The 18,607-nt window shown below is 38.5% G+C and overlaps 1 protein-coding gene across 1 annotated transcript in view; it reads right to left on the reverse strand.

Moving 5' to 3' along the window:
* The window catches only part of efr3a (EFR3 homolog A (S. cerevisiae)), an 87,181-nt gene that overhangs the window by 60,369 nt on the left and 8,205 nt on the right, over positions 1-18,607 (reverse strand). The window contains exon 3 of the mRNA XM_036562446.1: positions 340-416. Coding sequence (XP_036418339.1) covers positions 340-416 — 77 coding nt within the window. The remainder of the gene's footprint in view (positions 1-339; positions 417-18,607) is intronic.

The raw sequence follows: 18,607 nt of genomic DNA on the forward strand, positions 1-18,607 counted from the left end.
GCAATTTTAGCCAGCTGAATACAGCATTATAGATATGCAGTCATGTTGCTTATATTCACATTCATGGCTGACACGGCATATTCATGGCTTGCTACATGCCAGAGACTCCAGCAAGAGATGGGATTATGGAGCTATAACAAAATAAAGAGTTCTGAAAATTTGGCATGTTTTAATGTTGTGACAGGTTCTGCTACGAGAAACGAGGGGAGGCAGGGGGCTCATAATTTTCTAAATTTCTACCAGCAAAGTGTGTCTATTTTAACAGCTTTGAAAGAGGGAGAGCGAGTATGTGTGTGCATGTGTGCATTTGTGTATTTGTTTGCTAACAAGGTGTCCTACCTTCGGGTCCTCAGGGAAGATGTTATCCACCAAGCGTTTATAACGGGGCCGACAACGCCCACAGCATCCACACACACCTGCAGAGAGAGACGTCTTTTAATGTGCATTTCAGTACACACACACACACACACACAGCCCTAACAGCAGGGATGTTATGAATGGTCATGCAGCTGGAGGCTTGAAGTCACGCTTTTCTTCCCAAATCCAGATGATTTAGTGTAACGGAAATTTCACCAGACCACCAGAAAAAAGAGTAAAAAAAAAAACGACAAAGGGAAATAACAGTGCTGTCGTACAGACCAGAGGTGTGTATGATTTATCAAACACTTGATTAACCACTCCCCATGTCAGCATTCAGACACTGAAAGTATTCAAGTATTCATTATGCTATTCAGCGTAATCCGATTATGTTCTAAGATGGCTGTAAAGTGCTCATATTTGTGATTTTGCTACTACAAAACAGTAACAGAAGCCACAACACAAGCTCACACTGCCAAACACACATCGTTAAAGAGGAATTCTGTATAATTAAATCTCTGAGGTATAAACAAAGTCATAAAGACTGGTTTGAAGCAAAATACTGCAGAGAAGCTTACTATATGTTGCAGTTTTAAGGACGTGATTTTTCACATCAAATACATGCTGGACACAACGTTTTTTTATTTCACCAGAATATGTATATATTATATAGATATCATTCGCCTCTCATAAACAGACAAACTGACATTGTGCAGGCCTCATTTAGGAGCTAAAACATTCTGAGTGCTTGTTCAGATAGTTGGGATCTCTGTAACTTAAATCAGTGTGGAGATGCAGCTCCACACCAGATAAACCACAAAACAAACTGGTGGAACGTCGAAGTGCACAAAATGAGTAACTGTGACACTGGACAGGCTACTTTCCATTCTGCAAAAGTAAAAGCAGAATAGAGAGCTTTATTCCTTCATTCAGAAGCTGCACTCTGAGTGCCTCCACACATAGCTCAGACGTCCATAGCCCAGTTTGAGCCCAATTTGAGCTGGTTTTAGAAATTCTAATTCTTTTTGTGAAAAATTTCCAGTTGCTGGGACACATCCGATCTGTCAGGTTAGTTGTCGTCATGCCGACGTCAGAGATAACTGTGACAGGTCAAAGAGTTCATGTCACCAGCGAAAGTTTGTAAAATTGAACAGAGGTTGAGTAATCAATGTTGCATTCTCACTGCCTGAAAACGTTTTTTTGTGCAAGATAGCATCAGTTATACATGTGCTCAAATTACTTTAGTCATCCAAACAAATCAGACAAATAAACTGCTGTGTAAATCTGCATGTAAAGGCCTTTACTCTTTCAGTGAAGAGCCCTGACGTAGGCGTAGTATTCCATTTCTCACAACTAACTGAAACCTCGTTAGATGAAGGCCAGTACTCAAAGCCAGTTGCATATCTAGGACCTCTAGAAGCCCTGGAGTGTAATTTTTTCTCACTAAATTGGTCCAATCCTTTGGAATTTGAAATGTGATTGGTTGATTCCACTGTCAGTGCCTAATCACGTAGGTGTTGAATCAGACACCTGAGGCCTTGGTTAAGCTCCTCAAGTCCTAATCAAAGGGGGAAGCTTGTTTGGCTGTATCTACCTAGAAACAACAAAAATCCCTGATTGGATAATTTTCTGTTGAACATTTCAAGATCTTAACCATTTGTTTCCAATCAAAACCCAGCAATGAAATAATGGTATTACTATCAAAATTAGTCTGAATGCACATTCCTAATGCAGACTCATCGACACACTTCTGGCCTCACGCAAGTTTCCATACAAACTTTGTGAAAAGGCAGTAACATATGTTAAACACAAACACACACACATAACCATGACCTGCTCTACAGGCCTCAAGGTAAACTTCACACAAGACTGGATTTTCTGGTCCATAAAGCGAGCTCTGTGCATTAGCATATCCTGCATCCTGCACCCAACAGCATCAATGCCACCCCCGACAATGCAGGGTGGGATGTCATGTGGAACATATGGATACGTATGTTAAATAGGAGTAGGCATACTAAACTGAAATATGCATATTCAACAGCAGAGTCTTAAAACACAGTAAATAATTCAGCTGCTAAAGCTTGAGTGGAGTGGAGGAGTGTGCGGGTGTACAAGAGCGTGTTGAGGAGAGAGGAAGAGAGAGGAAACTAACAATGTATTTTGTACTGTTTATGCATATGCTGTATAACAACACCAGAAGGGCTTTTTGCAGCTACTGCCTTTTTAGGGTTGTAAGCACCTAATGCTATTGTTTCTGTTAGGGATTTTTACCTGACATTAGCTGTATTACTCGTAATACAAATAGAATGTCAGCAAATTAGGAATTCAGCCTCAGATGGATTCCCCTGCATAAATAACCACCGTGCCTACACTGCAGCAGAAGCAGTTGACCTTGAGCAAGCCTCTGCAGCCATCTGGACAAGCAGCCAGACATATCACCAAGAGAGCAATCACACTCTCCATTGCCAGTAGTTACAGAGATGATTATGCGTTTATCGTGAGCATGTGCCTCCGTTTAAAGTGTGTGTGTGTGTGTGCATGCATGTGCGTAAGAACTGACAGTTCTCATTTCTGTGTGTGTGTGTGTGTGTGTGTGTGAGATGCTGTCTGAATGGCTGCTTAATAATTAAAAGATGGAAGAAATCTGAGTATCAGAGCAGCCACCAGACTCCTCTCATATTCAACACCTCTCTCTCTCTCTCTCTCTCTCTCTCTCTCGATAAGCCAGACTTGAACTCATTCATGCCCCTTCCACTGGGTGTGTGTGTGTGTGTGTGTGTGTGTGTGTGTGTGTGTTGAAAATGGGGGTATTGTAAAGTGAGAAGTGGAAATGGGGTTGACCATTATCAAACATTCGATACCCTTATTGAGAGAGAGAGAGATAAAGAGGGACAGGGAGGGGGAGAAAGAGACAGAGAGAGACGATGAAAGGATGTGCTATGCATTATTTATAATACTATTTTTAACATCTTATTTTGCTATCTTTTATATTTAACCCCTTAAACTACAAGGGCCCATGTTTTGGCCTAAACTACAAACTTGCACATTAGTCTCATAGTAGGAGAGCAGGGCACAAACGAACATGGGATAAAATGTAACAGATATTTTATGTAGTTACACAGGTTCAAGTGGAACATGCTTTTGGTTACCTTTTCATATTCCCACTACAATGTCATCTGTGAGAGTTTTGACAGCTATTATACAGATATTCCTCCTGAATCACCCTGAAGACCCTGACTTTTCTGCATCTTAAGTGTTTTTCGATTACTGTGCTGTGTGCAAGTCACAGAATTCACAATTATATTATTTTATTCATCTTCTTGGTGGCTGTAATACAGCACCATTTCCGAAGCATGTCTAGCAAGTCAGGGCAAAGTACATCCTCCACATGGTTTTAACACACTGTTACAACAAAACATCCCATAATAAACAATACGAGCAGTCCATCTCCCTTCATATGAATTCAAAACAATTTTTTGGAAGATTTTATGCACAGATCATAAAATAAAATATATGTAAATTTTAACTGCACTGTGCTCATATTTGCTTTTCTACTCTGTAGTCAAAAAGAAATTTGTCATGTTTGATACGCATGCCTTTTAATGATCATATTTGTGTAAATGCGGATGTTTATTCAGGATTAAAACAACATAAATTTGCATTGAATTAACTGTTTTGCATTGATTTAGCACACGTTTTAGCCACTGTTACAAGTAGCCCCTCAGCTATAATTAACCCCAGCTATGGTGTTAGTCGTAACATTTGCATGCCTGCCACAAAGGTGGTAACAAAGTTGATGTTTTCAACAATCTTGCTTAAATACTTATTTAGCAAAAATTATTTAGCAAAAAAACACAAAACTTGTTAGATTGTGCCACTCTTCCATAGCTACTGAAAAGTTATAGGAAATCCTAAATAATCAGTCTTAAGATAAATAAGAATGAAATAATAAACCTGCAGCATAAGCTATCACAAACCCAAGCAACTACTCGTGTGGTTATTTTTCCACAGTAAATAATCAAGTGATACAATAAATGGAAATAATTTGCATTTTTTCTGCTGCAGTCTAAGAGAAATCACAACAACAACATAATAACAAGTACAAACAGTGAGCCAGCAAACCCACACACACACGCGCACACACACACATACACACACTCACACACACACACTCGTATACCCAGTGTGCTAAGAACGGAGGTCCTCTGCCTGCTGCATCTGTATCTGAAGGTTCCGTCTGCCTCGGAGCGTGGCACCTGCCTGTACCTCCTCATCATGATCTTTGACCTCTGACCTTTCCCACAAAAACAAAGACGGCACACAGCGACCTTTCCCCTCTCCAAACACTGACCCTGCGAGAGCGCAGAGTAAGGCAGAGAGGCAAACTCAGGTTCACCCGAGAGAGAGGAGCACACCTGTATCGGCTCCACCTCCCTCCTTCTACCTCCAGCAGTGACTGACAGCTCAGTGCACCAATCACTCCACTGCTTCACCTGCCAACACCTGTAATCACAAACCAATCGGGCAGAAAGCTTTTTCCAGCTAGTACCATCTGTGTGTGTGTGTGTTGTGTGCATGTGTGTCTATGTACACCTGTGTTGGTTTACAGCTCACCTGGTGACGCAACGTCACGGATGTTCCAGCTGAACCTTACAAAAGCTTTTCAGGACACTGAAACGTGAGTCCCTGAGTTTATTTAATATTAATGGTTGTATGAAAAAGTTTAAACACCCCCTGTTCAAATAATGTGTGACAATAAAGACATATTCAGGGAACAAACATCAATGTGACATATTTCTGCAAATTTTAGCGCACTATGTCAATCTTTAACATACTGGGCAAAAGAAAAAAAAAACATAAAATGTGCCATAACTTTTGCACACATGACATATTACATGTTCTGCTGATTTTCCTGCATGGAATAAGCTTAAATATAATAATTTTTCCTGCTAATTTTTGCACAGGCCACATTTTATGCTGTATTGCCCCCCCCCCGCCCAAAATGTTAAATTAAGCAAATAAACAGTGATTGTGCAGCAAAATATGCAGAAGTGTGACCTCTATATATGACATTTTAACTTATTTTTACTTAAAAATAAACAAAACATGCAATCTGACCAGGGTCACCCAAACTTTATATAAAATATGTAAAACCAACTGCTCTGAGTGAAGCACTCACTCAATTACTGTGATTTCTTTTTCTACAACACAGACTGTAGTCTGGGCTTTTTTAATATGAGAAGCATAATGTTTTTTCATCCCCTATCTTTGGACCCAACTGACCAGTTCCTAAGTGTTTTTGAAGGTACTGTTGCGAGGTTGGACAAGTTTAACTGACTTGGTCAGCATATCTTAATAATTCACATCAGATCTCTACAATGTCCCTTTTTATAGACATTACATAATGTTGAGGTTAAAATGCCAGGCTATAGCAAGCTGTTGTTGCTAGTCCTGTCACGGTTATTACGTAATCGTCTAATTGCAATTATTTGAGATGATCGCAATTATTAAAGTTGACTGCAATCGTTTTCCACAGTAATTAGGTTTCACACTCATATTATGCTGCAACATGTACATTAGATTAAGGCAAATAAATAAAAAAGCCATGATTCTGTGTAACTGTAGACATCTGTTTGAATAAACAGCTAGGAAACAAGATGGCTAATCTGCAAATTTGGTCCAGTTTTAGCTTGTACTGTATTGAATTCTATTTGCATACAATGAAAAAAAAAGACAATTTAATCATTAATCATAATTGTTTATGTGACAATTGTCAGCTAAAATTTCATGATCGTGACAGCCCTAGTTTTAGCTAATTGAAACTAGGTTGAAAAAGATAAAGTGTCAAAATTTACTTTAGTATGGAACAACTTAAATTGTCACTTATAAAGCTCTATCCAACTTGACTGAGCTTCAGCCAGTCCCAGCAAAATTATCTTGCTGACCCAAAGAGACTCAAGGAATGGCTGATGAAAGAGGTCCTACTAAGTATTGATAATATTTTGAGTTTTCTATTTTGATTTCATAAAATGCCCTGATTGTTTTCAGCTTGACATTATGCTGTAGAGTAGGGGCTGCACAGACTAGCTAATAAATCCAATTTTCCAAAAATCCAAAAATCATGGCGACAGCAGAATCCAATTCGGCTGCAAAATCTCGAAAGGTTTCCAAAGACCAAAGGCGTTGAAAGCATGGGAGTAATTCAAATTAGCATAAAACAAAAAGGTGATTTATACCATGTGTGGTGATGCATCGATACAATTTTTTTCAGCCCAAGTACAAACATGTGATTTAGTACTTACTGATACAGCATCTAATACCATACCAAATTACTAAATTATGAAAATCTAGCTGATTTTAAATGATGTGCATTAGCTAGCTATGCTACATTAGTTACCTTGCATCAAGAAGCGCTGCAATGGAGAAGAGCAGAACTTGTTCCACATCAGAAAAGCACTCCCATTCAGCTAGTTTTGATGCTGCTCATCAGCCTCATTCAACATCAGTCTCTGTAGCTCAGTGACAGCAGGAATCACAGCCGAGGCTAACGCACCTGAAGAGCTCACTTATGGAGTTTTATGTGTGAAGTCTTTTGTTTGGCTGGTTGAGCTGTAGCTGAATGTTCTCTAAAAAGAGGCATACACTGTGCAATTGTAGAAACCTTGTTGATTTCTTTGGTGACTCACACTGTAAGTCTGACTAGACCACCATGTACAGACAAAGCTTATGATTTATATACTCAGGCTGTATAAAAAAAAAAGTCCAAAAGAGGGTGAATGCTTTATATCGGTGCTTATTTATACTGTTATAAGGTTTGCTGAAATTAGATTTAAAAAATAAAAATAAAATTTGATGAACTTGTAACAATCGCTGCTGAACAATTTAGAAAAATTAATTTATTTGTGAATTTTAATCTAATTAGTAAGAGAAGATCCTACTCATGTTTTCCACACCTGTGTTGTGTAACTGGGTGAGCGGCTAATACTGTTTTTCGCTTGAGTTACTCTAAGTGTTATTTCCTTTGTCTCCGGGGTTGCTTTTGCATAGCTCATGTTGTTTTATTACCACTCTAAACACAAAGCTGGTGCCCAAGCCCTAAGGTTAAAGAAACAATTCCCTGTGTTAGCTGAAGCCTAAGTTTATCTCTGCATGTGAATAAATTCTCTTTGGTGTTGATGGAGGACACATTCCATCCCTAAAGTTTTATTTTCAGTGAAAAAACTACCGAATTAAAGTCCATCATAGGAAATAACCTAGACATGTATATCATCCTACCATGCTGTGCGGCATGTATAAAAATGCTGAGAAGATCCAGCTGACCTTGGATAAAGGTGAGAAGAGGAAAAAATCTAAGTGACTTTGAAAGAGGGTTCAGTACTGGGGCACAGACAGCAGGCGCTTCAGTCCAAAAGATTGCTCATCTGTCTAGTGTTTCAACAGGAACAGTGGCTAATGTGACATCTGCACTTACATCTATAGGTAGGCAGTCAGTAAATAGGACTGAAATTGTGGTTGAAAACTCACTTTCAATGGCTGTGATGCTTGTGTTTTAGAGCGCCATGTACAGAATACAGAAGACTCTTCCTCAGGTGACTGAGAATGATGTGATAAGACTGTGTTTTCAGAAAGAGCCCATCCACAACTACCTATACAAGGATATAGCTGAGCTGCCATGCATAAACCCTTGATTACAAAGACAGTCACTGATGTGGTAAGACGAGTCCTCCTTCACCATGCTGTCAAGTGTATGTGTGCTGTACACCAAGAGACTGGTATGTAACTTTAAGACTGTTTGTAATTTTAATTTTTATTAAGTCCGTAACTTCCTAAGCTTAGCTGGGGGCAGACCTAGGCTAGGCTAAAACAGCCACAAAACACAGCTATACACCGTGCCAATTAGAGACTTCTGCTGCAACTCAAGCCCCTGGTCTGGTGTTGAGCAGTGCTAACAATAACGTATAGGGTGTATCAACGATATGTGACTAGCTCACTATGCTACAAAACATGCAAAAAAGCAGACATATTGCTTGCTTCAGAATGAGCTTAGAAAGTGCTTTAAGATTTCTGCAGACATTTCTATACATTTTAAAATTCTACTTAAAACCACAGTGGACAGTTGTTTAGTTTATTTAAGGTTAGGGTTTCATTTTCTTCAATGTGTTCGGTGGCCATCTTGTGGGATAAAGTCCTTGCTTTGACAAGTAGAAGCAGAGCTAGCAATGTAGCTAGTGTTTACAACAGAAGTAGGCTGCAGAGCCAATTTTTCACATCCATATTCCTTACACAGAGGAATGTCAAGAGCTGTGTTATGAGTTGAGAGCGGTCACAATCTCAAAATACATCTTTGGATGTAGCAGACTCTATAATTTAATTAACAAGCAAGTTTCACTTTTTTTTTTTATTTTGCCAGCATCAACCAGCAAGTTGCCAGTAGTAGGTAAACGCATAGCAGTTTTGCTTAGTAACCCAGGTTGCTTAGCAACCGCCATTGTTCCATCTATTTTACATGAGCCTGTACCTTTGGTTTGTGCAGTGGCCTCTCTGAAAAGTGGTCTTAGCAACGTCCAACTTAGCAGTTAAGACTATCTTAGTCAAGACCTGTTGCTGCAACCGGCCCCAGATTTCAACCCAACTGAACTTTTCGGACCAAAGTGTTAGAGAGTGCCCTCCAAAGTCATCTTCAAAACACCAAATGGATACTGCAATGGTGCAGTGGGTAGCACCGTTGCCTCACAGCAAGCAGGGCCTCGGTTCGGTTCCCCAGTCGGGTGACCAGGGATGTTTCTGTGTGGAGTTTGCATGTTCTCCATGTGTCTGTGTGGGTTTCCTCCCACAGTCCAAAGACATGCAGTCAGGCTAATTAGACATGCTAAATTGCCCCTAGGTGTGAGTGTGTGTGTGGATGTGTATGTGTGTCTGTCTGCCCTGCAATGGACTGGTGACCTGTTCAGGGTGTATCCTGCCTTCTGCTCAGTGACCGCAGGGATAGGCTCCAGCACACCCCCCCGCAACCCAGAAGAATAAACGGTTTAGAGAATGTGTGTGTGTAATTTAGACAAATGATTACTGTCTGCAGAATTACGGCCATAAACATTATCATCATGACTCAATTTAAGTTACGAAATAAAAAGGGGAAAGCAATAAAAAAAGAGAAAGAAAGAACATAGCATCGGCAACTATCACAACATTTGATCATATCAATTATCGAGTACCCAACAACTTACTAAAACACTATGTTGGCTTTTCCTTAATTCATCATCCATATGAATGTCTGTGAGTATGTCTATGCACTATGTATAAATACTACATGGGACTCTAATAGACACAGAATAATCATAGATTTAGTAAACATTAACATGACAAAGGTGATCTACAACCCCATTTCCAGAAATGTTGGGACATTATGCAAAATGTAAATAAAAACAAAATGCAATGATGTGCAAATTATTTAAGCACTATATTTAATTGAAAATAGTACGAAGACAACATATCAAATGTCGAAACTGAGAAATTTTATTGTTTTTTGAAAAATATATGCCCATGTAGAATTTGATGCCAACAACACGCTCCAAAAAAGTTGGGACGGTGGCAACAAAAGGCTGGTAAAGTTGTCTAATGCTAAAAAAGCAGCTGGTGGTTGACTGGCAACAGGTCAGTAACATGATATGGGTATAAAAAAGCATCTCAGAGAGGCTGAGTCTTTCAGAAGTAAAGATGAGGATGGATTCACCACTCTGTGAAAGACTGCACAATCAAATAGTGCAACAATTCAAGAATGATGTTTCTCAACATAAAACAGCAAAGAACTTCTTCTTTCTATCATCTACGGTACATAATAACATTAAAAGATTCAGAGAATCTGTAGAAATCTCTGTATTCAAGGGATAAGGCCAAAAACCAGTATTTGCTGGCCATGACCTTTGGGTCCTCAGGCAGCACTGCATTAAAAACAGACATGATTCTGTGGTGGAAATCATTGCATGGGCTCAGAACCACTTCTAAAAACTACTATCTGTGAAAACAGTTCATCGCTGCATCCACAAATGCAAGTTAAAACTCTAAAATGCAAAGAAGAAACCATATATAAACAGGATCCAGAAATGCTGCCACCTTCTCTGGGCCCAAGCTTATTTAAAATGGACTAAGGGGAAGTGGAAAAGTGTCCTGTGGTCCAACAAATCAACATTTGAAATTCTTTTTGGAAATCATGGACACTGTGTCCTCTGGGCTAAAGACCACTCAGCTTGTTATTAGTACACAGTTCAAAAGCCAGCATTCATGATGGTATAGGGGTGCATTAGTGTACATGGCATGGGTAACATGCACATCTGTGAAGGCACCATTAATGCTGAATGATAAATACAGGTTTTGGCAACATATGCTGCCATCCAGACAATGTCTTTTTCAGGGAAGGCCTTGCTTATTTTAGCAAGACAATGCCAAACTACATTCTGCATGCATTACAACAGCATTGCTCCATATTAAAAGAGTCCAGATGCTAAATTGACCTGCCTGCAGTCCAGACCTGTCACCACTGAAAACATTTGGCGCATTATGAAATGAAAAATACAACAAAAGAGATGCAGAAATGTTGAGAAGCTGAAATCCTATATCAAACAAGAATGGGAAAACATTTCACTTTCAAAACTACAGCAATTGGCCTCCTCAGTTCCCAAACGCTTACAGAGTGTTGTTAAAAGAAGAGGTGATGAAACATAGTGGTAAACAGGCCCCCGTCCCAACTTTTTTGGAACATGTTGTCGAAATTAAATTCAAAGTAGGCATATATTTTTCAAAAAACAAAACAATTTCTCAGTTTTAACATTTGATATGTTGTCTTTGTAGTATGTTCCTTTAAAAATTTGGTTCACATGATTTGCATATCATTGCATCCTATTTTTATTTACATTCTGCACATCATCCCAACTTTTTTGGAAATGGGGTTGTATTTAATTATATATAATATGTCCATTCATGTATATAGGTGTGTGTGTGTACGTGTGTAAGACACGTAAATATTACGTAACAGTAAATGACCTCAACTGTATAACTGTCACACGCTCTCCCTCTGAGACTAACTGATCACACACACCCAGCTCATCAATGGTGGGCGCCTTGAGCAAATCAGAAGCACTGTGTGTGAATCACAAACCCCACCCATCAAACACAAGCACTAACTATGAGAGACAAACTCACTGACCAATTAGAAAAACCAGGAGCTGAACAGCCAATTAAATAATCCCATTTGCAGGAGAGCTATGCCATTTTCCCTTTCTCTCTCATGTTAGTCCATCCTTTACAAAGGAGAATGAACGAAAGGGAAAAGAAAGAGAGAAAGAGACTTTGTACACAAGGCTTTGGCAATACTAATGCAGCATCATTTGTCATGCCAATAAAACACTGAATTGAACTCAACTGAATTGAATTAAGAGAAAAAAAGAACTACAGTGGCCATAAAAACAGAAACTCTCACATAATAACGCAAAGCAGAAAAATCATTTGAATAACCACAATAATAATAAAAGTGTCTCTCTCCCTCACAAACACAAACACAGGCAGTGAGCGCAGCCTTACCAGTGTCAGAGCCTTCCGAGTCCATAGCTGCATGTGGCCCTTCTCTCTCTCTCACAAACTCTACCCCACCCCCCATACACCTCTCCCCTCTCTCTGACCTTGCGGGTCTTCTGTCTTCTTTACCCCCTCTCTCTCTCTCTCGCTCTCGATGTTGAATGATGGAGGAGGTGAAACTCTTTAACATATACACCAATAAGCAGACAAGCGCTATCAACATCAGTTTTCCTAATAAACGCCTCCCAGCTATAACCCCCAAATGTCCTTCCTCCTCAAGCATGAAAACTGAAATATCAGCCTAAAGCTCTATGAACCTGCCACTGCTGCATGAAACACAGTTCTTGAAGCTAACGAAAAGAATAGCAAAGGCATGCTAAGATTATTATATAAGATTATGATAAATTATAGCAGTACTTCAACTCTTATAAAAGCCAATGAAAAATAAAATACAATAAAAAGACTATTATAAATAGAATTATAAAGAGCCTGTAAACAACAAAACGAGTGCACAGTAACTGCACAAACCAGGACTGGTCAATGGGCGGCCTGCAGGCCAAAGCTGACCTGGGAGGACGATGGATCTGGCCTGCTAGAAATTTTCCAACCTAACCCCATCAGCCAAAGAAAGAACAAATTAGGACAGGCAAAATTACAATATTTATTGTTAACGTCATAAATCACATCGCAAAATGTCACAAAAAGCTTTTGTGAGTATATTGTGGATATCATCAGTACTAAAAACACTCCATAACTGCATATTTCATTAGAGACATGCAATTAGGATGTGCTTTTAACCACGACTAGTCCTGTTCTATTGAATTTAGTGCAGCACAGTGTATGAAATGTAATATACAATTCATTGTGTTCATAGATTTTGACAGTCTTTTTAAATGTGGTGCTATGTTTGCAACTTGATGTCAGAAAAAATAAATATCATGACACATCACCCTCCATAACCCAGGAGGATAAGCGGCTTAGATGATGGGATGAGATATCGTGTATAGAGAAAACATCTTGAAGTGTTGTGATACTGTATTTGTGCCATATCGCCCTATTGCCCTCTAGAACATACACATTTTTTCATACTGTATATAAAATGTATTAAATTCATCTTTCCCTTTTCCCCAGAAATGGTATTTATGAAGTATTTTTGTAACAAAACTTAATATAATGTTGTAAAATACATTTTCAAAAATTCCATTTGAGACCTACTTGTCTGCAATTTGTATACTGTTTCATCTTATTCTTTTTTTCTTCAAAGGGAAAAAAATATAGTACTCAATTTTTTGTAGGCTTTTTTTAAATGAACTGTTAGGCAAAAAATCAAATCTACACAATTTTGCACTTACCCCAGATGCAGTCCTTCAAATAAGATATGTTTGGAGTCCAAATTTTTTCTCTTTAGTTTAGCACCGGAGCTAAAAGGCTAACACCTACCAGAGGTCAATAGTCACCCAAAACATTTCCATAAATATGTGCAGCTATTCTGTGTAGCTAAACGCAATGGACATTCACTTTAAACAACAAGTGAGCCAAATTCTGATTCCTCTTCGCCTGTACACACGTCATGGAGGCATATGGACACTATAGATTACGTTCACAATTTAGACTATAGATTTTGACCATAGACATATGTTTACAAATAGAAACAACAGAAATTATGAATGTAATCTAGCATCCATGATGCATGTGTACAGGAGTCAGATACTGCAGAGACAACACCTGTTGTCTATAACAGCTTCCTGCAGTGCTCAGCTCCATGATGAAGTTTAGTTAATTTTCACAGTGAGTCATCCTAAACCGCACTGACAGGTCTGTGTGATCTTAATTAAGACCTGCATGTGGTTTGAGCAGGTTGAGAGAAGTTCTGAGGATGCATTTACTAAAAAGACTTGGGTGAGTATTGGTTTCTAGTGTTTGTTGGCAAAGTTAGCCTTGTACCTCCAGCACCAAACTGAATAAACAAAATTTAGACACTAAATATGTCTTGGTTGATTATCTACATCTGGGTTTAAATTGGTTTACATTTTCACTAAACCATTCTTTTAAGTGTGGCACTGCCTTGCTGGTGCATTTTGATATTTATAACCTGTTCAAGAACCTCAGACAAACAAAATTTTGTGATTTATCTTGTTACAAAGTTTTGTGAGGTTATATTTTTCTTAGTAATTGTTATTTATACTGTGCACTATATTGTACTGTGCACTGTAATAAACAGCCTATGAGAAATGGATTTTTACAGTGTGGTTGATTTAGCAGCGTGCTCCTATGAGAAATGAGTTTCTGTGTCACAGCCAATTCTGGCTGTAGGGTAGAAGGCGAGCTGTGTGCATACGCGTGCGAGTGTGTGTGTGTGTGAGTGTGCTGCAGGTTTATCCTTGCTGTGTGGCTCTCTCAGTAGCAGCCAAAGGCACACTGTGCTCAAGAGGAGACATCTGCATGTTCTCCACCACACCCCTCTCATGGTGTGAACACACCCACACACACCCACACACATAGTTATGCATACGCCCAAACATACAGCACTGTGCAAAAGTCAAATGTCCATTAAGTAAAGGTTTTTTTTTTAGACGATATTTTATTGTTATTGTGATAAATGATGACACAATACTGAGTGTTTCTACTCGATGACAGGTTAAGTCTATAGGTGGGAGTGGTGGGAAGAGGAGGTAAAACATGAGCTTACTGCTTATTATTACATTCACCCACCTGCTGAAGCAAAAGTCACTACATTTTGATGGAAGATTACCAGATTACCAAAAACCAAGAATTTTGTCATTTAAAGGATGATCTGCTTATTTTTTATTCAGAGCAGTATCGCAATCACAACATACAGTAGTGTTATAACAACTAGTATTGTGTTATACTAGTATATTAGTATACTTGCATATTAGTATATTAAAACCTTTTATAAAATGATCAAAATACAAAGAAGGATTTTCTCATAGAAAGAGCAAATCTAAAGTAATGAGATATTAATGAAGATAATAGTCTTAATACTCTCTCATTCTCTCTCCATGCACACATGGAGCCCTGTGCTTTGAAGTTATTTTTTGCCCTGAATTCATCTTTAGAGCGAGTTTTCCACATCGCATATGAATGAGACGATGCCAAAGGGAAACGAAGGAACATCAACACAAATCAGAGAACACATCAAACACACACACTAAACAGAGCTGAGATCAAACTCTCTTTTTCTGTCTCTCTCTCTCTCACACACACACAGACACATCTAAAACCAAAGCCTATAGAAGATCAAACTTCCAAAAGCAAGAAGACCCACACCACTTCACAACTAAACACATTAACATCTCAAAGTGCAGTGTATGCGTGAGTGTGTGTGTGTGTGTGTGTGTGTGTGTGTGTGTGTGTGTGTGTTTGAGAGAGAGAGAGAGAGAGAAAATGAGAAAGAATGAGAAAGCAAGAATGAGAATAATACTATGAGAATATTAGGACTGAAACATTAATTATTTTTAATATCATAATCACTAAGTTATATGATAGTCTACATTATCAACAAGTGGGTAAATTTAACCTAATAAATTTGTTTGTGAACTGCCTGAAGACCACTTAGAAGCAACTAAGCATCAATGTGCTGTGTATGTAACATATCTGCAAGTCTGGCACACTATGTTCAGTAGAGAAAGAGAACGAGAGAGATATGACATCAATACCAATTGCTCTGTTTTTACCTTGAAGTCCACAGTTATTATCATTATTTTGCAATATATGTGATTTAAATGGCATAATTATCTATAGCAGTGGTTCCCAGTCTGGTCCTCAGGGCCCCCCAGTCAGTCCACATTTTTGCTTCAACCTTCAACCAATAAGGACTGGACTGCGAAACACTGACCTACAGACAATTCCTGAGATTGTTACAACGTATCGTATCGTGTTACAGCATTGCACATTGTATCATATCATTGTATCATGACTAACATGTTCGCTTGTGACAAGTGTGTTAGCTTGAGGCTAGAGCATTAGACTTGTGGCTAGACAACTTTTGCTCTAGATGCTCCAATAAACTGAAAATGGAAACATGAACATATTAATATGAAGCACATTTTAAGCCACTCTATATTTTTGCTGTATCAATAATTGCACAGAATCAAGACAATATTGTCTCATATCAAGTCGAATAATGTATTTTGTGAATCATTACCTGGCAAGCAATTACATAATTATACTACTCATAACATAGTTAATTACATTTATGAAATAAATGTAAATGTAATGAATGTAACATTACACTGAATTAATATTTATGTTCAATTTACACTCTGTGTGAACAGGCACAATCTATAGAATGTTTTTCTGACTGTTTTACAGCAAAAGACAACAAAAACATTAGGAAACATTAAGAAACAATAGTAAGTTTTTCTGTCCACAAAACAAGGCTGTACACACCACAATAACTTTTCACCAAACTCAAATCACAACAAAAAGTCACTTGTTCTGCTTATGAACACAAATGTAATATCAAGTTTAGAAGCCACTGTTTAGACAAAATGTTACTGCTTGTTTCAATGAGCTAAGAGTGAGAAATAATCAGTAGAAAATGCAAGAGCTGTTGCAAAGGGGTATATGCCATAGAGGGCCTAGGGGGGGTTAAGCCACTGTATGTGAAATTGTTGCATTATGACATTCTTATCCATTCTAACTGGCTATCCTTAATCTATGCAGTTTTAACCTATCAATAAAAAACTCAGCTTCAAAAAAACATTAGTATAACATCAAAGTACTGAAGTATTTTAGGGATAGCATTTGCCAGTCTGATTCAGGTGTTGGTACACAGGTGCTGGTGCACCTTTATCTCACAGTAGGGCCTTTTTTGTTTTTCTGAACGTGAACACAACCGGAGAACATTCTGCCCAAGACATGACCCATATTTAGCATGAAGTACAGAATCCAAAGCCAAGCCTCATAAAATTCAGTTAACTGCAACATTAACTGCATTCCCTAATGGTACATCACCTGTTAGCAACAACACTGCTCTTCTGAAGCATCAAAAGCTAGCAGAGAGCTAATAGCACTCCTTTATGGGGAATCTTAACCTAAGCATGAGAATGCATGCATTAGAGCATAGCTGCGTACCAAAAACTAGGCTGCAGTCCAGGTGGGCTGCATTTCTAGATAATTTCTAGCATAATCCAAATCTGATCCATTCACAGGGAAAAGGGAAAAGAAACCAGATGAAACCAACTGATACACTTGGTCGAAAGGGCCAGTAAAATATACAATAAACCATTTCTTTAATTGTATATCAGTATAAAAGAGTGTGAATTGAATACAGGGTGTGAAATGTACCTCTTTTCAGTGAGTTTACCAGTTTTTTAGCATGCAGAATTGCATTACATCAATAGTATTTTCTCCATTAAATTTTGTGCATCAACTTTTTCTGTCTCCTCTATAATGTCTGGACACATACAATTGTATGTAATGGTCCGGGCACCCAAGTGAAATTATGCTTGAGAGTTTTTCTAAATTTAATCTACTGGAAACAAACTTAAATATGACATTTTTCTGTGAATTTTAGTGCAAAATTTCTGTTTATTTCAGTTTAACATACAGAAAAATATGTAATGTACTTTTGCACACAACTGTGTATTTAACGCATTATCTTTTTCTCACTTATTTCTCTCATCCTTTCTCTATTCTTCTCTTCTTTTGCTCTCTCTTTCACACACACATCAACTCTTTGCATGCTGTTGTGATGTCAAGAATAAAGGACTCATCATACGGCCCTCTGGTCACTCAGATTTATACACAAAGTGTCGGTTTCTGTTTGTGTCTGTGTGTGTATGCGGAGCCAGGCGTGATCTCATAATGAGGAGGACAACTTTGTAAACTTTTGGTACAAACAGGGTTACACCCCCTTCTTAAACCCACCCCCAAAATTCCTCTGGTCTGTGCTCTTTTAAACAGAGTACAATCAGAGCCCTGTTTAAGAGGAACCAGGCCTCCTCTAGCCATTTATGTAGGAACTTTCTTTAATTTTGGGAAGTAAAAAAATAAAAACAACTTACGAGTATTTTTTTTCCTACAGCAAACAGGTTTTGGGCAGCATGATGCTTGCATTACTGCTACTGAGTGAGTGGTTAGGGAGCTCATCACTGGCTGAGAAAAGCAGTTCACGCTCTCTGATGTCATGAATGTACGTGAGGCACTGTTAGAAAGTCTGGAGAAGTCTGGCCTGTTCAAAAGAGCTCAAAAATGTAACACTAGTGTTGAAATGTTTTACGCTGTTCTGTGCTCAGAAATTTGACATTTTTCTATACAAAAACGACTACGTTTACTAACTATGATTTTGCACAAAAGTTTCAAAGGAGCCCAAATCTGAACATCTGTCCAATGTCAATAATTTTGCTTTACCTGCAATTATCTGCCGACACTGAAATGATTCCAACATCATAGCACATCCCTACTATTTCATGTAATATGGATGCTATAAAACAACAATCCTATAGCCTACGCACTGCATTCTCTGCAGATGCACAGAGATGAAGAGAATCTGTGCTGTATATTGCAGGGTACAAAGATAACGCAGGGTGCACAGCACATACTATTCTTTGAATGCAAGTGCTGTTGTTACTATAACAAAAGTCAACCACATAGACCACTGCATCTCAGTTTCTTTGCTGGAAACCCCACATTTCTTTGTTTGCCCTTTTCTAACACC

Source organism: Colossoma macropomum, unplaced genomic scaffold, assembly GCF_904425465.1.
Source record: "Colossoma macropomum unplaced genomic scaffold, Colossoma_macropomum, whole genome shotgun sequence".
NCBI lineage: Eukaryota > Metazoa > Chordata > Actinopteri > Characiformes > Serrasalmidae > Colossoma > Colossoma macropomum.